The sequence below is a fragment of the Lissotriton vulgaris genome, chromosome 5 (genome assembly GCF_964263255.1).
Source record: "Lissotriton vulgaris chromosome 5, aLisVul1.2, whole genome shotgun sequence".
Taxonomy (NCBI): domain Eukaryota; kingdom Metazoa; phylum Chordata; class Amphibia; order Caudata; family Salamandridae; genus Lissotriton; species Lissotriton vulgaris.
In genome coordinates this window covers 1,557,981,593-1,558,006,128 of record NC_141693.1, presented here as the reverse complement: position 1 = coordinate 1,558,006,128, position 24,536 = coordinate 1,557,981,593, and the positions used below count along the sequence as shown (strand labels likewise).

The following is a 24,536-nucleotide window of genomic DNA, read 5'->3' as shown; positions in this document are numbered from 1 at the left end:
CCTTCCGATCCGAAGCCACCGACATCATCTGCGGCGTCCCCCAGTGCTCATCCCTCAGCCCAACGCTGTTCAACGTCTACATGGCCCCCTCGCACAAGTTGCCCCCCATCACGACCTCAACATCATCTCCTACACTGACGACACCCAGCTCATCCTCTCCCTCACCAAGGACCCACACACCGCCAAAACCAACCTCCAGATGGGAATGAAAGCCGTCGCCGATTGGATGAGGAGCAGCCGTCTGAAGCGGAACTCTGACAGAACGGAGTCCTCATCCTCGGACCCACCCCCTCAGCCTGGGACGACTACTGGTGGCCGACCACACTGTGAACAGCACCAACACCCACCGACCATGCACGCAATCTAGGATTCATCCTCGATTCCTCCCTCTCCATGTCTAAGCAGGTCAACGCTGTTTCCTCCTCCTGCTACAACAACCTCTGCATGCTCCGCAGAATCTACAAGTGAATCCTGACCGAAACAAGAAGAACGGTGACACAGGTCCTCGTCAGCAGCAGACTGGACTACGGCAACGCACTCTACGCAGGAATCCCAGCCAAACACCTGCAACAACAAGAACACATCCAAAACGCCTCCGCCCGACTGATCGTCAATGTCCCCCGCCGCAGCCACACCACCCCACACCTGAGAGACCTACAGTGGCTCCCCGTCGACAAGAGGATCACCTTCAAGCTCCTCACTCATGCACACAAAGCACTCCACAACGCCGGACCAGCCTACCTGAATAGCAGGCTCAGCTTCCACACCCCCACCCGCCAGCTCCGCTCCGCCAGCCTCGCCCTCGCCGCTGTCCCCCGCATCCAACGAACGACCTCCGGCTGCAGATCCTCCTACCTCGCCGCCAAGACCTGGAACACCCTCGCTACCTACATACGGCAGACCCAAGACCTATTCGCCTTCAGAAGACTCCTCAAGACCTGGCTCTTCGAGCAGTAGCAGCACCCCCCCTCCCCTCAGCGCCTTGGGACCCTCACGGGGAAGTAGCGCCCTTTACATGTACTCTGATTGATTGATTGATTGATTGATGTCTGCAAGGTCTGCGGGCTGCAAAGGAAGGCTTGCCAGGCCGCTGGCGGCCCGCAGGCCGTACTCCAAGTATCCGTGGTATATAACAATGCCATGCGAAGAACAGAAACATTTTGTATAAGTGACAGATAATGAATAGTTTTTTACAAATACCTTATGAGGCACAGAATTAAATCAGTACTTGAATAAGATAAAATGCATGGTCATGGCACAGTAAAGGGGGCCTCGTCACTCAAGCTGCTAAACGTCAATGCATGTGACTTTCAGTGGAAAGCACAAGTTTGCAAATATACTGCTGTTACTATAACATACTGCTGTTACTCTAACATACTGCTGTTACTCTAATATACTACCATTACTCTAATATACTGCCGTTACTCTAACATAGTGCTATTACTCTAATATACTGCCGTCACTCTAACATACTGTTGTTACTCTAACATACAGCCGTTACTCTAATATACTGCCATTACTCTAACATACTGCTCTTACTCTAATATACTGCCATTACTCTAATATACTGCTGTTACTCTGATATACTGCAGTTACTCTAATATACTGCCATTACTCTAATATACTACTGTTACTCTAATATACTACTGTTACTCTAATATACTGCCGTTACTCTAACATACTGCCATTACTCCAACATACTGCCGTCACTCTAACATACTGCTGTTACTCTAATTTACTGCAGTTACTCTAACATACTGCTGTTACTCTAATATACTGCCATTACTCTAATATACTGCCATTACTCTAACATACTGCCATTACTCTAATATACTGCTGTTACTCTAATATACTGCAGTTACTCTAATATACTGCCATTACTCTAATATACTGCAGTTACTCTAATATACTGCAGTTACTCTAACATACTGCCATTACTCTAACATACTGCCGTCACTCTAACATACTATTGTTACTCTAACATACAGCTGTTACTCTAATATACTGCAGTTACTCTAACATACTGCCGTTACTCTAATATACTGCTGTTACTCTAATATACTGCTGTTACTCTAACATACTGCCGTTACTCTAATATACTGCCGTTACTCTAATATACTGCAGTTACTCTAATATACTGCCATTACTCTAATATACTGCCATTACTCTAATATACTGCCATTACTCTAATATACTGCAGTTACTCTAATATACTGCAGTTACTCTAATATACTGCCATTACTCTAATATACTGCAGTTACTCTAATATACTGCAGTTACTCTAACATACTGCCATTACTCTAACATACTGCCGTCACTCTAACATACTATTGTTACTCTAACATACAGCTGTTACTCTAATATACTGCAGTTACTCTAACATACTGCCGTTACTCTAATATACTGCAGTTACTCTAATATACTGCCATTACTCTAATATACTACCGTTACTCTAATAAACTGCTGTTACTCTAACATACTGCTATTACTCTAACATACTGCCGTCACTCTAACATACTGTTGTTACTCTAACATACAGCCGTTACTCTAATATACTGCAGTTGCTCTAACATACTGCCGTTACTCTAACATAATGCAGTTACTCTAACATACTGTTGTTACTCTAACATACTGCCGTTACTCTAACATAATGCCGCTAATCTACATACTGCTGTTACACTAACATATTGACGTCACTCTAACATTCAGCCGTTACTCTAATATACTGCAGTTACTCTAACATACTGTTGTTACTCTAATATTCTGCTGTTACTCCATAACTACAAAGTTGAAAAACACACTGCGTGTATTGCTAAAACCAGACCTCCACCTTGTTTACACAAGAATATTTGCTTGTACTTCCAAAGCTGTGCAGGCTTCAATCTGCAAGGGCCTCTTTAATCCAGTTGGGCACAACCTTCCTCTTGCAGGTTCTTGCTTTCTCCCTTTGTGACAGTTTCCCATCAATCTTTTCCCTTGTGTATTATTCCCGCGCTTTCTATTGATAAATGTTCATTGCAGAAAATGTTCTGCTGGTCCCCAAATATAACTTGCGGTGCCCCCCACAGTCTCAAATTAAGCACTTGCTTGCCAGCTGGAGCCTTCTTCTACATGGCCTACATTTCCAGCAGGAGGGTGATAATTCTCATACATATTAAACAGCCCTTTGTGCGTCTCTCTAACACTGAGAGACAGAGTTTCAGATCATGTTGAATAGTTGGTACTTTTTGGCTACGATACAAAACTCATAATATATCTCACCTGGTATGTGGATTCGGATCTGGCTGCTCTTCTCAGAAGAAGCAAAATGTCGGTATTGTGCGGTCCAGTAGGCACAGGAATACCTTCCATGCAAAACCTCTCCTTGATTGAGGGGATATGTGTGAGTATTGTCATGAACGTCTTGTGTCTGGAAGATAAGTCTATCTCTATTAAAATACTGGAAACCGGTAGCAGTGGTACCTCCGGGAGTAGAGCATCTTACTCTGAAAGGCTCTCCATGGATCCAGGCCTCCAGTGATCCTGCCTGTGAGATGGACGGTGCAGGGAGCACATCTGGAAACACGAAATGTGACAGTGAGTGACGGCTAAGAGACAGCAACCTCCCAGTCACCTCCCCTAAAACATGAAATCTGATAGTGAGTGACGGCTAAGGGACAGCAATCTCCCAGTCACCCCCCTAAAACATGAAATGTGACAGTCAGTGAGGGCCTAAGAGACAGCAACCTCCCAGTCACCTCCCCTAAAACATGAAATGTGACAGTGAGTGTCGGCTAAGAGACAGCAACCTCCCACTCACCTCCCCTAAAATCTGAAATGTGACAGTGAGTGAGGGCCTACGAGACAGCAACCTCCGAGCCACCTCCCCTAAAACATGATATGTGACAGTGAGTGATGGCTAAGAGACAGCAACCTCCCAGTCACCTCCCCTAAAACATGAAATGTGACAGTGAGTGTCGGCTAAGAGACAGCAACCTCCCACTCACCTCCCCTAAAATCTGAAATGTGACAGTGAGTGAGGGCCTACGAGACAGCAATCTCTCAGTCACCGCCCCTAAAACATGAAATGTGACAGTGAGTGTCGGCTAAGAAACAGCAACCTCCCAGTCCCCTCACCTAAAACATGAAATGTGACAGTGAGTGACGGCTAAGGGACAGCAACCTCCCAGTCTCTTCCCCTAAAACACGAAATGTGACAGTGATTGAGGGGCTAAGAGACAGCAACCTCCCAGTCTCTTCCCCATAAACATGAAATGTGATAGTGATTGAGGGGCTAAGAGACAGCAACCTCCCAGTCTCTTCCCCATAAACATGAAATGTGATAGTGATTGAGGGGCTAAGAGACAGCAACCTCCAAGTCACCTCCCCTAAAACATGATATGTGAAAGTGAGTGATGGCTAAGAGACAGCAACCCCCCAGTCACCGCCCCTAAAACATGAAATGTGACAGTGATTGAGGGGCTAAGAGACCGCAACCTCCAATCACCTCCCCCTAAAACATAAAGTGTGACAGTGAGTGAGGGGCTAAGAGACAGCAACCTCCCAGTCATTTCCCTTAAAACATAAAGTGTGCAGTGAGTCACGGCTAAGAGACAACAACCTCCCAGTCATCTCCCCTAAAACATTGAAAGGGGAGAGCCAGTCATATCTTCTTAAACATGAAATGTGAGAGCCAGTCACCACTCCTATTACATGAAATGTGACAGAGAGTGACGGCTAAGGAACAGTAACCTCCCAGTCACCTCCCCTAAAACATGAAGAGTGACAGTGAGTGTCGGCTAAGAGACAGCAACCTCCAAGTCTCCTCACCTAAAACATGAAATGTGACAGTGAGTGACGGCTAAGGGACAGCAACCTCCCGGTCACCTCCCCTAAAACAAGAAATGTAACAGTGAGTGACGGCTAAGGGACAACAACCCCCCAGTCATCTCCCCAAAAACATGAAATGTGACAGTGATTGAGGGGCTAAGAGACAGCAACCTCCAAGTCACCTCCCCTAAAACATAAAATGTGACATTGAGAGAGGGGCTAAGAGACAACAACCTCCCAGTCATCTCCCCTAAAACAGTGAAAGGTGAGAGACAGTCATATCTTCTTAAACATGAAATGTGAGAGCCAGTCACCACTCCTATTACATGAAATGTGACAGTGAGTGAGGGCCTAAGAGATAGCAACCTCCCAGTCACCTCCCCTAAAACATGAAATGTGACAGTGAGTGTCGGCTAAGAGACAGCAACCTCCCAGTCACCTCCCCATAAACATGAAATATGACAGTGAGTGTCGGCTAAGAGACAGCAACCTCCCAGTCACCTCCCCTAAAACATGAATAGTGACAGTGAGTGAGGGCTAAGAGACAGCAACCTCCCAGTCACCTCCCCTCAAACATAAAATGTGAGAGTGAGTGTCGGCTAAGAGACAGCAACCTCCCAGTCACCTCTGCTAAAACCTGAAATGTGACAGTGAGTGAGGGCTTAAGAGACAGCAAACTCCCAGTCACCCCCCCCCCTAAAATATAAAATGTGACAATGAGTGTTAGGCTAAGAGAGAGCAACCTCCCAGCCACCTCCCCTAAAACATGAAATGTGACGGTGAGTGTCGGCTAAGAGACAGCAACCTCCCAGTCACCTCCCCTAAAACATGAAATGTGACAGTGAGTGTCGGCTAAGAGACAGCAACCTCCCAGTCACCTCCCCTAAAACATGAAGAGTGACAGTGAGTGAGGGCTAAGAGACAGCAACCTCCCTGTCACCTCCCCTCAAACATAAAATGTGAGAGTGAGTGTCGGCTAAGAGACAGCAACCTCCCAGTCCCCTCCCCTAAAATATGAAGAGTGACAGTGAGTGAGGGCCTAAGAGACAGCAACCTCCCAGTCACCTCCCCTAAAACATGAAATGCGACAGTGAGTGTCGGCTAAGAGACAGCAACCTCCCAGTCACCTCCCCTAAAACATGAAATGTGACAGTGAGTGCCGGCTAAGAGACAGCAACCTCCCAGTCACCTCCCCTAAAACATAAAGAGTGACAGTGAGTGAGGGCTAAGAAACAGCAACCTCCCAGTCACCTCCCCTCAAACATGAAATGCGACAGTGAGTGTCGGCTAAGAGACAGCAACCTCCCAGTCACCTCTGCTAAAACCTGAAATGTGACAGTGAGTGAGGGCCTAAGAGACAGCAAACTCCCAGTCACCCCCCCTAAAACATAAAATGTGACAATGAGTGTTAGACTAAGAGAGAGCAACCTTCCAGTCACCTCTCCTAAAACATAAAATATGACAGTGGACACTGAGAGAGAGAGAGAGTGGACACTGAATCTGGGGGTCCATTTGCACCGCGCACTCTTCAATAGTCAACAAAGTGGCTACTATCTCACATCAATATGCATGACTATGCCAGGAGCAGAAAACCCACCTCGGGAACACCACATATGGCAAATTTGTAATCCTTCCTCAGGCCAAACCTCCAGAGGGTCGCAGGGGTGTAGTGTGCCCAAAGGAGATATTTGTAATAGATAATGTGTAGTGTACTTCTTGAGAAGATCAGGCCAGTATTTGTGCAGCAAAATCCCTACTGGTACCTCGCTCCAGCTCTAACACGCCCTCCCAGCCCATTCAGGCTGCCTTGTGTAACTGTGGGCACTCTACCTGCTGGACTGAGTGGTATGGACATGATGTTGAGTGTTTAGTGGAGGTGGCCGCAAGGAGCCTTTCCAGAGTTTGGATGGCAACTTGCTCTGCAGGGATGACCGAGAAGGCCGATTTGCACATATCCCATGCTCTTGATCTCTGAACCTATGGCCATATCCTAATTGTGTTTGGAGTTGGCTTATAATAAGGAACTGAAGCAAGATTGGGGAGGGGGTCGCCCAATCTTTTTCAACTGCAAAGTGCAACAAGTAGGGGGGTGGTTGGAAGTAATATATGCACCGTTCTGGGTCCGGCATTTCATAGCACCCACAGTGTATGGTATTGTGAGTGGGTCCCACTTTACCCTGGGCTGTTTATCTGCCCACGCTAATCATATTCATTTTGGCCAAAGCACCCTCACAAATGAGCTAGTGTGTGGCAGTGTAATATTTACAAATAAGTAGAACAGTTTCAAGTTGACTATCTTTTTTATTAATATTATCCTGCCAGCCAGATAAAGGGGAAGGAGCGCCAGCATGTGATCCACTCAGCGGTTGTTCTGTTTGTACACATACAGGCAGTTGGGGAAACTTAGAGTAAGCAATGCCAATCCGTAAAGAACTAAGGCAAAGCCAGTGTCCATTTCAGGGAATAAAATGTCTTGGAGGTGTCTAACAGCATAACTACAGCATTTACCTTGGGATCCAAATCCTGTAGGGGAGCAAACAGAGTGCATACGTTATCTGATGTTGAATGGGTGGAGATAAAGCAGACATATCTGTCTCTCTGTTTTAGCATCACAATTTATCAATGATAGAGGTTGGGACGACTCAAATTGACTTGCAGGTTTGTCTGGTTTTAGCAATGCTGTCAGCACTAAAATCTCATTGCGGTAGAGTGCAATGATCCTTTTTGACACAGTCTGTCATTCTCAGCTGCTAAGAAGGCTGATGCAGTTGGGGATCAGGGGTATTGCATTGTAATGGTGAAGCTCCTTCTTGGCGGGCAGGAACCCAACAGTCGTTTTGCCACCTTTTAGATCATTCGCTCAGCCACTTACTTCCGGAGTCTCTTCGGGATCATCTGTGAGCCCTACTATTTTCACTCTGTGTGTGTCACCACTTGCTGATTTTCTGAGTGATTACCATCTTTTATGCATGTGCTATGCCGATGTCATGCAGATCCTTCGGCAAAATGACGACAACAGACACTACAAAAAGTTTAAAATTGAATACTGACAAGAAGAAGGTGCTTATTTTAGTTAGTCCTCCATATTTATGGTCCAATGATTGGTCCAACAATTTGTGACCATCTGAACTCTGGCCATGTCTGGAGACAGCCCGAGCTATCAGGAACCTGGGATTAATCTTTTCCTTTAGATAGATAAGGTCATCTTCCTTACATCTATTCAAGATACAAGATACAAGATACTTACATTCCTTACTCAGGCCATTTGTCAATGATTCAGGCACTGGGGTGCTCTAGGTTATACTATGCAATGCTTAGTGCATGAGCTTTCCTGGTTATCAACCTCAACAACATCAGTTTTGGCAGAAGCATGTGGATGGACCATTACTTCACCTCCCTTGTTCTGTTCACATTTCTAATCATCTATCTTTGCTCCACTAATTCCAGTGAGGAAGCGGATCAATGTAAAAAATGTCTGTATTTGCTTCAAGTTGCTACACAATCTTCGCCCTGTATTCCTCCCTTGACTGTTTTCAGGTTACTCGCCCACACAAATTCGATGATCTTCTTTGACTTTTCTGCAAAAAATCCCCAGGTTCAAAAAAACCTGTTCAGTGGGAAAATTGTTTACTTTCCAAGTACCATCTAGGTGGAATTCAATTCCCCTACGTTTATGCAGCCAGAGTAATCTGTCTGTCCCCTGGAAACTACTGATGGTCAACATGATTGAATCTCTGATATAATGCAGCTCTGTCAGTTGGTGTCAGCACCAGGATTCTCCTGGGTATTTGTGCATTCTTCAAAACTTAAAATAACAATAATGACAATAATAAAAATAACAATAATCATAGAATTCAAAATAAAAAACCCTTGCAGCAAATTGGAGGGAAGCCGCTTTTTCAGCATGGTCACTCCTGATATTTTGCCTTTTTTCTGCACTCTAGTTTCATACATGTGGCCTATTTAACTTCCCTTTAAAACCATAGTAAATGGCACAGAAATTGCACTAGTGGTGTGGAAGTTAGATGTCATATGTGGATGCAGTTTGTTTGTACACCACCCTGTACATAACAAACATGTGTGGCTACCAGAAGTGCCACTGTGCTCTGGTTGGGTTGCAGTTTGAAAAAAACTGCAGGACCATGGCAAGGAAAAGTGCCTTTGCTATGTAAGAAAAACAATTTTTAGGTCAAGCATTCAAGACCTCTTGTATATACTTTAGTATATACTTATATGTGTATGTACTTTGTGGGCTCTGGAGATCAGCCCTAGGACTTGTCTCCTTCCGCTTAGGAACTTTTTTTTCTGTTCAACTGCCTCTATTTAACTGTCTTGATGGAAAACGACCAGTAGATGTCAGTAAAATACAAGAATAGATTTCTGCTTGTTCTACTGCCTCTATTTAACTACATTGATAGAAAACGACCAGTAGAGGTCAGTAAAATACCAGAATTGCTTATTTTCTTGTTCTACTGCCTCTATTTAACTGTCTTGATAGAAAACTACCAGTAGAGGTCACTAAAGTACCAGAATAGCATTTTTGCTTGTTCTACTGCCTCTATTTCACTGTCTTGATAGAAAACGACCAGTAGAGGTCAGTAAAATACCATAATTGCTTTCTGCTGAGGGGCTTTATTTTTTAAAAATATTTCTGGCAACTGCCTCTTTTTTACTTACTTGATAGAAAACGACCCGCAGAGGTCAGTAAAATACCAGAATCACTTTATCATTCTTTAGATTGCAGTCCATAAGAATTATCTTTCACAAGCATCCGTCGACATTAATCATTTTTATAAACCTTGTATTTTCAGTTGTATGACCACCAAAGACCCTGATTTTATATTAAAAACACAGCTTTGGACTATACCATTTCCTGCTGAAAGGCAATATTTCTCTCCATGTGTTCCCATACCTGGCGTGTTGTGTTGTTTGGTGCTTACTTTTCCTCCAAGTTAAAGAACAGTAGATGTTTCAGCACCCAGGCTGATGTGTTGCATAGCTAAACACAAATAAAGGCGAGACCGATTGCACTGCAACTGCTTGTTATATATGCTCTAAGAATAATAAGTTTCCCCTAAAGTATGCTTGTTATCTCTACTGATGTAATACCTAATGCATAAAAAAGTAGCACACTATATATTTGAAACAGATGCCTTCTCAGCAACTGAATGCCTAAACACTATGTACACTCAGGAGGTTTAGGTTAGACATGTCTCAGTGTGATTCAATCCAATCAATAAATAAATCAATCAGTCAATTTGTATAGCGCTTCTTGGCACCTGAGAGGAAATTCAGGCATTTGATTAAATATATTAATTTCACATCTCCTTTAATCTCCCTTGGGAAAATGGTAGAAAGCAATTTCAAAGTTATTTTTCACTTCGTTTTCAAAATCCATTTTAATGGTTAAATCAGAATTTTGATAACATTTCTGGAAAGGTAGCTTTATAGAACTTTATCTTGGCTTACAATTAGTTATGTCACGCATCACACTCTAAAGGCCAAAACACATTCCTGGCTGAAGGTAATGACCCTGCCTATAATAAAGATGGTTTGAGTGACTGACCCTGCCTGTCAATGGACAATAACTCAGCGAATGTACTGAGCAAGGCAGGGAGGTTTAAAAAAACTTGCCACTTACAAACATTAGCTATCTGGGAGGGTAAAGGATAGTTAGCAGAAGACAAGGGCAGCTTTTACAGCACTTCTTTTGACTTGGAGATGCCAATTAAGGGCTTCTCCTTTATATTCCCAGATCCCCCATGGGCCATTTGACACCAACTTTAGCAGGAGTGACAACAAGTTTGGGCAATGGCAGAGGGGAAACGATCTCATCTAAAGGAGGCAGTGTGCGGTTTTAAAGAGAACCAGAGACTATTCTGGTGGAAGACAGGTTCAGCCATCTTGGATTTTTTACAGAGTAGCGAAGAAGTGCTGCAAAAGAAGGTGGGCATAGGGTGAGAAAGTGGCTATCAACGAGTAGCCACAATGTTCCACTCACTAGCTAGTGCACAGTGTAAGACTGGCACCTCACCTCCACCTCATTAGAACATTCCTGCACCAGGTACGACTATATCTGAAGAAGAAGGAACTATCCGTAGAAAGAAGACTCCTGACTTCTGCTTGGCGCCAGAGACTGGAGCTGCTCTTCAAGGGTCAGTTTTGCTTTGCACAGGGACACACACAAAAGACTACTCTAAGAGGACCTAGCTGATCACAGTAGATTAGACTTTGTAAAAGCCTGGACAGGAGAGACACCATGTACCTGGAAGCCTGTCATGAGAAATTTGTTGCTGCAGGAGGGGCCAGAAGGATATTTCCCAGCAACTGGTTTAAACGGGCACTTAAACATGTTTTAAATCTATGCAGAATGGAAAGGGGAGACCTCTCAGTCACTCCGAATGTATGGCTGGGTGCCCCGATCCCCCGGGAAACCTTTGCGGGTGGGGGGCGTGTCCCTGCCGGTATGCTCATAGTGGCGTGGTTGGAGCACGCCCCTGCTGCCTAAAAGGGTTGTCCTAACACCTGCCCGGAAGTCCGTGCACTTCGGGGCAGGATGGGGAGGCTGCCCCGCCTTCCCGCTGCAAGATATAAGGCGCGGGAATACAGGCAGGCGTCCTCTTGTTCCTGCACTCTGAAGGCTGCACCACTCGTCGCTCGTGAGCCCTCAAGGGAACAAGCTGCAGTTTTTGAACGTGTAATCGTTGTTTTTTCTGTTTCAGTCGTCAAGGCGTAGCTGGAGTCCGAGTCGCTACTGGAAATGAGGCAGAGATAAAACACAACGCAGATATGCCTTGTAAGAAGAATGGAAAGAGCTCCGAGATGGAACGAATGCTGCGCACACTGGTGAACCAAGTTTCGGCGATGGACAGGAAATTCGGTAAAGTAGACCAACTGGGTCGCGGCTTAGTGGCGCTCTGGAAACAAGTGGAGGCCCAAGCGGGGCCCTCAGGGCGACCTAAGAGGATGGTGGGGCCTGCTTTGCCAAACATTACCCCAGGGGGGATAAGGGGAAAAAGAAGAAGGGGAAAGTGGGTCCTAGCGAGGCCCCAGTCCCAATGGAGGTCCCGCTGGTCCCAGTAGCACCAGCGTCCAGCCCGGTACCCACACCGGATGGGGGATTGCCAATCCCTGTGGTTATCACACCGCTGGATAACGACCAAATGCCTCCCGAACTAGCAATTCAGTCGGCGGCTGTGTTACCCTGGTTGAAGAAGGGAGCGGGGGGATCCGCGGCTGTGGAAGACCCAGCCGAAGAAGCTAGGCAGATTATCGAGCAGCTCAGGCAGACAAGGGGCGCTGGGGCAGCGAACGTGCCTTCTATTTCTCCGCAGGTGGCGAACCTGGCCGCGGTCAAAAATCGGAATAAGTCGACGGACACGACCGGAGGTACAACAGAAGACGGTAAGAGGTCGCTCCTAATAATGGGGGAGGGCGCTGTACCCTCAAGGCGGGAATGCTTGGTGCAACATGTTCCTATGGCAACAAAAGAAATGGTGTGGGCGAATAAGTATATCAATATGTTTTCATTGTTGACAGACAATCGTGAGTTAGAATATGCCAAGACTCAGAAGGATTTATGGCACCCCAGTGAATGGAGGGCAAAAATGGCAGAATTCAGGGTGGAAGAGTCTATGATGAACTGGATCAGGGTTTTTTCAGTTTTTGTAGCAATTATGGGTGAGCGAACACCAGAACTGTTGGGAGACCTTGCTTGCTACCAGAGCAGGATCACGGGCTTCCATGAGAAGTATGGAGGAGACGAATGGAAAGGGTATGACGTGGTATTTAGAAAAGCGAAAGAGTTTAATGAAACACTGACTTGGGATTGTTTGGATACTGTATCTTGGCATGCGCAGTTCTTGCCGGGCTCGGCGGGTAGATCAGGGTCGAGTGCAAACGGCTCCAGGGCTTTTCAGCAGAAACATCCACAGCCCTTTCGACCAACCCACGGGGGTGATACTCAGTCTAGATCGGGCGGGAATGGGAATAAGCGAGGAGTGTGTTGGGGTTTTAACAAGGGAACGTGTAGCAGGCCGCAGGGAACATGCAGGTTCAGGCATGCCTGCGCAGGTTGTGGTAACACCTCCCACCCCAAAACTAGCTGCCGATCCAGAGGCAATAGTACTGGAGGAAAAGGGGGTACCAAGCAGGATTGACACGGTGCCTCGGAGGTCCAAACAATGGCCCGTGGATATTCTGGCTTTGACTCCCTGGCTGAACAAATACCCTAATCATGTGTCCGCTGGGATCCTGCGAGATGGCTTCTCGTATGGCTTCAGGACCCCGGCGGGTGATTTTCGGGGGGCCCCCTCATGCAAAAACCAACTGTCCGTTAAGCACAACCCGACGGTGGCTGCCAAAAAAATCGCAAAAGTACTACATGGATATGTGCATGCCGATGGGTTGTTCAATTTCGTGTGCCTATTTTGAAATGTTTAGCTAATTTCTGGAGTGGGTATTCTCGAAGGCCTCAGGGCACCAACATGTGATGCATTATCTCGATGATTTCTGTTTCTCGGCCCAGCGGGCTCTTGAGACTGTGCACAGGCATTGCAGGATTTGACTGTGCTCATGCGGGGTTTCGGGGTACCGTTGGCGCCAGGTAAGACGGTGGGTCCAACTACCTCCCTGGAGTTTCTGGGTATCGAACTAGACTCCGTGGAGGGTGGCTTTCGTTTGCCGGCGGAGAAGATCGCCAAATTCAGAGCCTCCTTGTTGCAATGTCCCCGGAACGACAAAGTGACACTGCATCAACTACAGCAAACAGTAGGACAGCTTAATTTTGCATTGAGGGTTATACCGATGGCTCGCCCTTTCTCCCGATCGATTGCCCAGGCCATGGTTGGCCTAAAGGAAGGGCACCATCGTACAAGGCTGTCGGCAGAGGTTCGCCAGGACATGCTCATTTGGCTGGCATTCTTGGCGGATTTCAACGGCTGAGTAGTCTGGAGCAAAGCCCCGGCCTCGTCAGCAGAATTAGGTTTATGGACCAACTCTGCGGGCAGTGTGGGATTTGGCGCGATCCTTGGTAACCGATGGTCGGCCCAGAAATGGCCAGCATGATGGGAAACAAGTGGTTTGACGATCAACATTGGTTTTCCAGAGCTATTCCCCATCTGGGTAGCGTTGTCGGCCTGGCCAGAAGAGTTCTGAGACCGCTCTGTGATATTTTGGTCTGATAACATGTCCGTAGTCGAGTGCATTAACCAGCAGGCAGCATGAAGTGTGGCTCAATGGTTAGAGCGGCAGACCCTGATGCAGAGGTCTGGCCCGGGACCAGGGTTCAATTCCCGGCCTCTGCGGGTCTTGGGCTCAAAATTCCACGGACCTGATAATTCTTGCCTCGGTGCCTATTCCAATCATGGAGTCCCACTCTGCAACTCTGGGCAATAGCTTGCTTAATCTCCACAACGGCCCCCACAATGCTAAAGGATGCCTGGCCTCCACCTTGGGGGTGCCCAGGAGTGGACACCTCACAGGGAAAGCCAAGATGGGTTCCACAGCGGTATTCGTACAAGCGCCTTGAGACCCTTGCGGGTGAGTAGTGCGCTATACAAGTATCAATTTACATTTACAATTTACACGCTGCAAGTGGATATTGCGATTGTTGAAAGAAATTGTGTTGAAATGCTTGAGACTAAATGTACAATTCAGGGCAAAACATGTGCCAGGAGTACTGAATAATGCAGCTGATGCGCTCTCTCGTTTCAAAAAGCAGGCTTTCAGGGATTGTTTACCCTCAGCGGAGCTAGTGGCAGCGCCATTTCCCGAAGCATTATGGCAAATCCGCGCCCCGGACTACAAAACCTTGTGGCAGCCAGTTTAGTGCCCAGGACAAGAAAAGCTTATGAAGGGGCGTTCAGCTCGTACTGCGCCTTTTTGGGCCCTACATGGGAGCATTAATGGGGTCAGGAGGGGTCCTTTATCCAATTTTTAGTGGCACTTCATGAGGAGGGCCGGTCGGTGGCAACCGCCAGTCGGTATAAGGCCGCCATATCGTTTATGGCTCAGCTCCAGGGGATCAGGGACCCGACGGATTCCTTTATAGTCAGAAAGACGCTGAGCGGCTGGCGGCGCCTAGAGGGTCGCAAAAAGGATACCAGGCACCCGATAGGATTTGACAGGTTGACCGCCTTGTTGGCTAAACTAGAGGAGACATGCTCCTCACCTAGTGAGGTCGTCCTATTCCGCGCAGCATTTGCGTTGGCATTCTATGGGGCCCTGCGGGTAAGCGAACTAGTGGCTGCCAACAAAAGGGATACCGAGGGGGGTCTGCGCAGGGACCACACGCAAGTGAGGGGGGATTCCCTGCTGATCACGATAGCCAGGTCAAAGACAGACCAGGAGGCCCAGGGAAATAGCATTGTGTTGCAGAGCGCTCCGGGTAGTCCCTGTTGTCCAGTGAGGCATGTTGAGGCCTACCTAAAACAAAGGTTGACGACGTGGGGGGGGGGGGCCTTGCTGCGACATGCTGACGGCACCCCGTTAACAAAGTTTCAGTTCCAGATGGTGCTGGCGATCACGATTGCAGCTGCGGGCTTGAACGCGAGTGATTTTGGGACTCATTCATTCAGGATAGGGGCCGCTACAGAAGCAATGGCTGGGGGTCTGCGGGCAGACAATGTTAAACAATTAGGCCGCTGGTCTTTGAATTGTTTCAAACGGTACGTGCGGCTGCACATGTTGTAAGTTACTGAAGAAGTGCACTCACGCTTGTTGTCTTTTGTTTGGATTACAGTTTCACGAGCCTGTGACGCAGGGCGGAAATTGGGACCGGCCCAGTATCAGCTAACCACCACTTCAGGAACAAGGAATGGAAGACGAGTGGTCTGGGTCGTGGGCCACTCATACGTGAGGCGTGCCGCGGACATATTCAAGGCAGGTGATGTGATCCACACATCTGAGGAATATGGTTTCAGGGTGTCCTTCCATGGGAAGGGCGGCCTATGTATTGACCAATTGCAAAGTTTTGTTGAAGAATTGTTAGGGCGGCACAGGTCACTTCCATCAGTAGTCATAGTGCACATTGGGGGCAATGACTTGGTAAGGTTGGGCAGACGAGCTTTAGTCGAGCACATACTCTCAGCAGTTAGTTGGTTAGCAAAGACGCTCCCGGGGTGGACAATAGCTTGGTCACACATGATTCCGAGGAGGGTATGGAGCGGTGGATTGTCCACGACAGCGTTGAACCATTCGGTAAAGAGGTTCAACAATAAAATGGAGAAATTGTTTCGCTCTGCTCATCTTCAAAGCATACCTCATGGGTGCATCTGGGGGGACCACTGTTATTCAGACGATGGAGTACACCTGTCCAGGGTGGGGAATGACTTATTGATAGGAGACATGATAGCTTGGCTAGTGGGATTGAGAAAACATGACCTATAGGAGGTGTGGGGGGGCCAGATAGTCGGTCAACTATCTGGCCTGTGGCAGTAAGGTCATGATCGGTGAGCAGTGATTTCAAGGTCCCTAGTGGGGGCGCCACCCATTATGGATGGGAGCGCCCGGGGGGAGGCGGCCATTGGCCCCTCCCATGGGGGGGCGGCACCCATTACGGATGGGATCGCCCAGGGGAGACGGCCATAGGCCCCTCCCAAGGGGAGACAGCTATATTCTCCTCCCACGAATTTCCTGGGGGCCGGATATCCGCTCCGGCGGAAGAGAGTGCGGGGAAAGGTGGTGAGTCCACGCTGTCCTTCTTACGGATACCCCGCACGGGAACTAGGACGACCTTAAGATGGCGCCGAGTGAAAGGGGGCCCCCATGACAAGGGAAGTTACAGTTGACTACGAGGGTAAAGCCCTCTGCGCATGCGCCACTCACATGTGAGGGCGGAAATTTGGTGATAGGGATCTATCACCGGTTAAGACCTTGCCGTTGGCCCCTAACGATAGGATGTACAAAATTCGTATGCAATGCATTATGCCATGATGTTAGACTCGGTTAGTAAAATCTTTATATTAGAGATTTGTTAAGGTTAGCCTGGATACCTGTCTTCATCAAGTGTAATGAAAGTTGAATTTTGTACATGATACATGAAACGTTTTTAATTTAAAGTTTTAAATGTTGTTTCATATTTTAATAAATACGACCGGGGGGGTCGTGAGGCCCGCCTGCCTTCCAAAAGTTCAAACTGTGTCTGTCTCCTACCATTGGGATTGGTGGTGGAAGGGGTGGCGGGCATCCCGGACCATATGGAAAGGGGAGACCTCTCGGTCACCCCGAACGTATGGCTGGGTGCCCCGATCCCCCGGGAAACCTTTGCGGGCGGGGGGCGGGCCCCGGCCGGTATGCCCATAGTGGCGTGGTTGGAGCACGCCCCCGCCACCTAAAAGGGTTGTCCTAACACCCGCCCGGAAGTCCGTGCACTTCTGGGCGGGATGGGGAGGCTGCCCTGCCTTCCCGCTGCAAGATAAAAGGCGCGGGAATCCAGGCAGGCGTCCTCTTGTTCCTGCGCTCTGAAGGCTGCACCACTCGTCGCTCGTGAGCCCTCAAGGGAACAAGCTGCAGTTTTTGACCCACCCACCATCCCCTGTTACAGAAGTTTGGGAGTAAACAAAGTTCTAATTCGCAATTTGATTGTAATGGATAAACGTCTTGTTGGAACCGTTTCTCTCATCTTAGATTGATGCCAAGAGTGTGCATGCAACTGAATACTTGCACATAGGCCTTTTTGTCCTTTGTAAAAATGTAATGAACTGTATGCAATAAAAACGTTCTCTGTTATAGGACATTTTTCTCCTTTGTAGCAATGTTTATAGTTCATTGGATATATCTAGCTGTAATTTAAGATTAAGCATAGGTTTTTTTTCCCCCTAGTAGGTAACTAACTGTCGTATTTATTTAGTCTTCGGTAGGGCGGTAAGGTCATGTTCGGTGAGCAGTGATTTCAAGGTCCCTAGTGGGGGCACCACCCATTATGGATGGGAGCGCCCGGGGGAGGCGGCCATTGGCCCCTCCCACGGGGGACGGCACCCATTACGGATGGGATCACCCAGGGGGAGAAGGCCATAGGCCCCTCCCAGGGGGAGACGGCTATATGCCCCTCCCACGAATTTTCCGGGGGCCGGATATCCGCTCCGGCGGAAGAGAGTGCGGGGAAAGGGGGGGAGTCCACGCTGTCCTTCTTACGGATACCCCGCACGGGAACTCGGACGACCTTAAGATGGCGCCGAGTGAAAGGGGGCCCCCATGACAAGGGAAGTTACAGTTGGCTACGAGGGTAAAGCCCTCTGCGCATGCGCCACTCACATGTGAGGGCGGAAATTTGGTGATAGGGATCTGACACCGGTTAAGACCTTGCCGTTGGCCCCTAACGATAGGATGTACAAAATTCGTATGCAATGCATTATGTCATGATGTTAGACTCGGTTAGGAAAATCTTTGTATTAGAGATTTCTTAAGGTTAGCCTGGATACCTGTCTTCATCAAGTGTAATGAAAGTTGAATTTTGTACATGATACATGAAACGTTTTTAATTTAAAGTTTTAAATGTTGTTTCATATTTTAATAAATACGGCTGGGGGGGGGGGTCGTGAGGCCCGTCTGCCTTCCAAAAGTTCAAACTGTGTCTGTCTCCTACCATTGGGATTGGTGGTGGAAGGGGTGGCGGGCATCCCGGACCATACTGGTACTACCTGCCGAGCCTTGACTATGTAGGTCACTACCTTTGCGGGCAAGAAAACCATGCTCATCCCACTCGAAGATCTCAGCACATAAAATGGATTTAGAGGGGCCTCACAGAAAATGTAGTCAGTCTTGTGGAGCCATGCCTATCCACAGCTTCCAGCCTTGCCTGCATGTGGATTCTGAGAGCTAAAAAAGTGATTAAGTTTGATGGTAAAACCTTTGACTGGGGCCAGGTGGGAAATTCACCCCAACCATGAAGTGACCTTGGGGGCTACAAATCCAATATTTGATCTGCTCTAAGCCTTTAGTATAACACCCAATGGCTTCGACCGGAGTTCAATGTTGATATATCCAACTTCAGGGGATTCTTGGTGGCTTCAGATTTGACCTAGCCCCAATGAAAGATTGTGACTTCCATTTCAGCCGATTTACAGGTATTGGATCAGTCAGCCCACCCTTGAAACCACATTTGACCTGTGCAAAATTAATGTTACATAGTTTAAATACAACTTTTAAAAGATAGGCAGGCACCCCCATCACCGCCATAGCTCTCCATAAAGACTCTCTTGGGACTAGATCATAGGCAGATCAGAGATCTACAAAAAGTACGTACAATCGACCTCCCCTCAAAGACACATACTTCCAATACAAAAGCTGTAGTCGGAAGACCTGTTCTATAGTGCTAATGCCTTCTCTGAATCAAGACTTCTGTAAAAACCATATTTGTAAAGCACAAACTACTCACCCTTAGGGGTCTCATGGCCCTGGGGGCCGTCGTGAAAATTAAGTAAGCTATTGCCCAGAGTCACATGGTGCTGAGCTAAGCTGCTGCCAGAACCAGGGATCGAACCATGAACCCTGTGCTCCAAAGTCAGCTGCCCTGGCCACTGCACCACAGCTATCCACCATCCACTCACTCAGTCTATTTAGGATGATACGAAAAAACTATTTTTGGGCACAATCGATGAGGCTTAAAGGTCTAGAGTTGGCAAGGAATAATCTGCAACCTTTTTTAAAGATTGGGATGATCTCTGCACCAGCCCACGTTGAGGGCATGGGAGCCACGGACAGCAGGGCTTTATAAAAGAGGACAAAATATGGGCACCATATGTCTTTAAACATCATAAACAGGTCACCAGGTCCTATGTCCAAGCTTGGTGCCTTGTTGGGCTTAATCAAGCCAATGGCATTAGAGACCTCTACCTCTGCTAGGATGGGACTATCTAATTGTGGTTGGTCAATAACGAGACCAGTAGTGGCAGCGCCTTCAACAGAATTGCCAGTGTTCCACATAACCTTCATATTGTCAGTTGTAGCCTGAGATTCTAACTCTCCTACAGTTGAGTTCTGAAACCTACCTGTGATTGGAGGCTCCCTGTCTCCAATCACAGTCACCTAAACCAACTTCCAGATCGAGCTGGAGCAAGCCACTGACTTGGCCACCAAGTAATGCCCCTAAGATCCTGGATTCTTGGTGTGGTCTCAAAGAGCCTAAATTGAAGTTTTTTCGCTCTTTGCAACCTCACTTTTTGACACCAAAACCTTATCGCTAGCACTGTCCACTAACGCAAAATTCTATGAACCCGACTATTCATGCTACAGCATCGACTGTTTGTGGGGAGAGCCATCGCGAACCTTCGGCCTGCCCACTCACGATGACAACAAGATCTTTGCACTACAGCGACACCCATCCTCGAACAACTCTCTGCTCTTTGTGGCCCCCTCCACTGTGAACTGGAGACTCTGCACTGGACTGAGAAGTAACTTTCAGCTGGACAAACCTGGTCCCAATATCCGACCTGTGCTCCAGGGGCGGCTCTAGGCTCATGGTGGCCCTGTGCAGGGAGCGTAGGTGGGGGCCCCGGAAGAGGGCGTCCGGGCGGGGCGGGGGGTGGTATGCCTGTATGAGGCACATGGCGTGTGGCACGGGTTTGACCGAGGCCGACAGGCGGGGTAATGAGCGCTGCTGCCTCTGGTTGCGGGGTCGGGCCTGTCTCCCTCCTAGAACGCTCGGCGGCAGAAATAGTGTATGGCTGTTACTGTTAGTGTAAGTGGCGTCCGCCTTAAACAACCAGACAACAAAGCAAGTCCATGTATGCACAGCACGGGGCAGGCAAAGGATAAAGAAAAACCAAGTGGTTTTATGATGGCATGATGGTACCTCAGTGGCAGGACGGTCCGCCCTGCATTATGCAGCTTTCATTCGCCATATATATGCCTGGCAACAGACAGGTACTTTCTCAGGAGGCAAAGAGCGAGCAAACTCCGTTATCCCTCTCAGTTGTAAACACCCACACAGGCTGTGTGCTGCACAAAGTACTCAGGTCAGCGTAGTGTGAAACTCTGTGCATGTTTACGAGAGGCCGTACGGAATGAACCACCGCTCCACCCAGGCCTGGCTTGCATCCATAGTGTATTCTGGGACTTGTAGTTTAGTTTCAATATTGTAAACATAGCCGGTGTACAGTGTAAACTCCCAATCACACACGTCTGTGGTGTGTAATCAGCGCTGCGCCTCACACAAACAGGTTTGAGACCAGGGAGGAGTGCAGATCTAGGTGGTACGTCTATGACCGGTGACATCATATAATAGATCACTGAAGGACTATCATAGCTATTAAGGGGGTTGGTCAGGCAGACGCAACGTGAGCTTCGGGCTCCGCTTGTTTGCTGGGTAATCACTATCCGCTGGACACACCGTTGGAACAGACCTTGATGTGAGGCTTGCGTTACCACGTGACCAACACGTTATAAATTTCACTCTATATACGAAAACATGTCTCTACATGCCCCGTTGGCAAAGGTTGTTTTACGACCCCTGGCTGGCTATTTGTCAGTTCCGGGGCTGGCAATTGTATGCATTGTGGTGCTGACAAATGGGCAACTTCTGTGCATATGCGGGGGTCGAGGTTTTCAAAATGAATTTAGAGCAGTGGCACGTCAGACGATGTCAGCCGGTTCAGCCAACAGGGTGCCTCAGACAGGAAAATGACAGCACATAGATGAGTGGCAGAAGCACTAAGCATTGTCCAACACAATTGTATGCCTTTGCTCTGGCATAGGGTGGGCTCACCGGGTGGTCATCAAGTTCTTCACAGCCCCGCACTGAGGACTGCTCTCGATGCCGTTAAGACCGCATGCACGGCCGACCGGGTGGCGTTTTTGGATGTGTCATAGCGTCTGATATTGTTTTTCTTTTGAGGGTGATCGACGTGATAGTTGTAACATAAGGTTATTAGCATGCATACAGTAACAACGTGCATGCTGGTCAATTGGAGGCTTGCACTCTGTGCGGGGCGGTGATTATTAAACCGACCACCAAAGATGGGCATATCGTAGGTATCATAGCCGCGAGGCGGCAGCCCGGTGTGCGTGGGGGGTAGAGTTAAGCCCTTACCACTATATGTTAGGGTGATCTACTCATTGGTGAGCTCACGTGCATCTGGCGGGATACATACAGCAGCCGATGTCAGTAAAGCTTGGTCTGAGCTGAGAGCGGCGGAGACGGGCACGCAAGACCATGTTTCACTAGGTCAGTATTCCTTGCTGTTGATTTTGTCTATAACTGTTAATTGTACGTTTTTTATATGGTGGGCATAACTAATGGAAAAAGTGGCCAGAAACGACAGCTACTAACAGTGCCATAGCCTCGGAACGATCCCGACAAAGTGGGAGGCGCACATACCGGGGGCTCAGGCCTCAGCACTGCAGCAAGGCTCATGCAGATGACGGATGGGTGCTGCTAGCGGGTGATTGTAGGGGTTTGTACAGGGTGCTTGCTGTCTGCCAGTGCCACGCTTTTCCTCCCCCATGCAGAAACACCATACCTCACGGGGCAAAGCTGTAGGTCTTACCCTCGAGCACTGCAGAATCAGAATCTACATTCAGATCTGCCTCTGTGCAAGTGCAACCCTTACCCACGCCAGGTGCGTTCAGACTTCACTTTACCTTGTTTCTTCTGAGCTCAGCGCTTAGTCCGACTGACCACCACCACAGAAATGGCTGCAGACTGACAAAGGCCACCACAACCTTACGCACGTGGGAAGCAGGTTAAGTTGAGTCTGCGCGCTGCCGCGCAGATCACTCTATACTTGGCTTCCGGCGTCTGTGCCAAGCACCGCCGCCTTTGGTGACATTGAAACACCCCGGCACCGCTAACTGCCAATCAGAAATGAGGAACAGAGGTCGGTGCGGAGCCAGAGGCCAGGGCAGTGAAAGGGAGGAGGGGAGTGGAGGTGGGGGGTGACTCACTGTCAGGGCTTGGAACTGGAAGATAGTAAAAGTGGAAGCCGGGGTCAGAGGCCGCCAAATCCTGCCAGGGGACGCCACGAATATGTATGTATCCGATTCCTCGTGGCGGCCCCTGGGGTTTGGCGGCCCTGTGCAGGTGCACACCTTGCACATGCCTAAGGCCGGCCTTGTGTGCTCCATCACAATCGGTCTGAACTTGTGACATTCTCCTAGTCTCACACAACCAGATAGCCATGAGTTGAGCATTGTGCGTTTTAGCACAATTTTTATTTAAACCTTTAACATTGCATATCTTCAGATCTATTGATTATATGTTTGCCGTTTTAATCTTGATTAATTTATTACATTTTGCTGTATTTTTCTGAATTAATGTTGGATTTTTCTTGTGTTGTGTTTTTACATTATTACAGTTTGAAGTGCTGCAGAAATACTTTATATATTGCCTCTAAGTTAAGCTAGACTGTTCTGTGCCAAGCCACAAGAGGGTTGGGCGCTGGTTAATTTAGGGGTTGCTTATGCTTCACCCAGACAAGGACTGTGGTTGCTGCTTGAATTGGGTTTTACCACCCTCAAACAGTGACCCAGTTTCTCACAAGTGTTAAATGTCTCCTTACCTTAATCCACAAATTCAGCATGCCTAACTTAATAACATTGCTTTTCATTTCTTCTAGACTTGGGATGCAATTCAGTCTAGGGAAATTGTAGGGACCAACACTATGGAGTAGGGAGACCAGCATGATGAAGGAGTAGTTTCTTACCTGTATCTCCAGTTCTGTAGTAGGGGTATCTCTGTTATAGTCATAATCTAGTGAATAGTCCCGCTCATGTGCGGGGACCCCGGAGCAATCATAAATAATCTCTTAAATTGTCTTCTGTGCAGTCCTGCATAGACACTTAAGAGAGAATTAAAGACAAATAATGCAGCCTATACCTGTAAGGTATAGGCTGTCCAGTACTTCAACTAGAAATGCAAAGGATATTCCACCAATATAATATTCAGCACAGTCTGCCTGGTTTCACCATAGAGAAACTTCCTCCCTTCACAAAATCCTTGGAATGATAGAGAGGAAGGGATGGACAGACAAGCCCCCCATAGGCTGCCATTATGTGGCTTAAAAAGGGATACCGTGCCTTTAAGGAAACTTTCCAGCAACTCCCTCCACTTTCAGTTATTTTTGGAGGTGTATAAAGCTAGACCTGTAGCATTCAGTATTTTATCCTTATCTCCACCGGGGAGGAGGGCGGGCACTTATGACTATAACAGAGATATCCCTACTTCAGAACTGGAGTTACAGGTAAGAAACTACTCCTTCTGTAGCAGGGGATCTCTGTGTATAGTCATAATCTAGTGAATAGAATGGCAAGCCCATCCCCACAACCAAAACCGGCGGTGGAGGAAAAAGACAACACCACTACTGTGCAAACAGATTTCGTAACGAAGCCTGCCCAACCTGGCATCAGAGTCCAGACAGTAGTGGTTCGCAAAGGTTTGGACCGACTTCCACGTGGCAGCCCTGCAGATGTCTGCAATGGGAACATTACGGAGCAACGCAGTTGTTGCCGCTTTGCCCCTGGTGGAATGAGCCTTAGGCTTACCCCCTCAGGTCTTTTTAGCCTTTTGATAACATAACTGGATACAGGACACAATCCACCTAGAGATGGACTGTTTAGAGGTTCAAGACCAGTCCTGACCGACCCTTAGTAGATAAACAATTGGTCTGACCTACGAATATCCTTGGTTTTATCCAGATAGAATTTCAACACCCTTTTGACATCCAGGGAATGAAGAGACCTTTCGGCTGGAGTGGAAGAATTATGAAAAAACGTAGGTAAGGTTATAGTCT

General features: G+C 47.9%; 1 protein-coding gene across 1 annotated transcript in view; it reads right to left on the bottom strand.

Annotated features, from left to right (window-relative positions):
* LOC147715147 (Fc receptor-like protein 5) overlaps positions 1-24,536 on the bottom strand; it is a 515,196-nt gene that overhangs the window by 454,284 nt on the left and 36,376 nt on the right. The window contains exon 3 of the mRNA XM_086919770.1: positions 3,262-3,555. Within this exon, the coding sequence (XP_086775896.1) occupies positions 3,262-3,555 (294 nt within the window). The remainder of the gene's footprint in view (positions 1-3,261; positions 3,556-24,536) is intronic.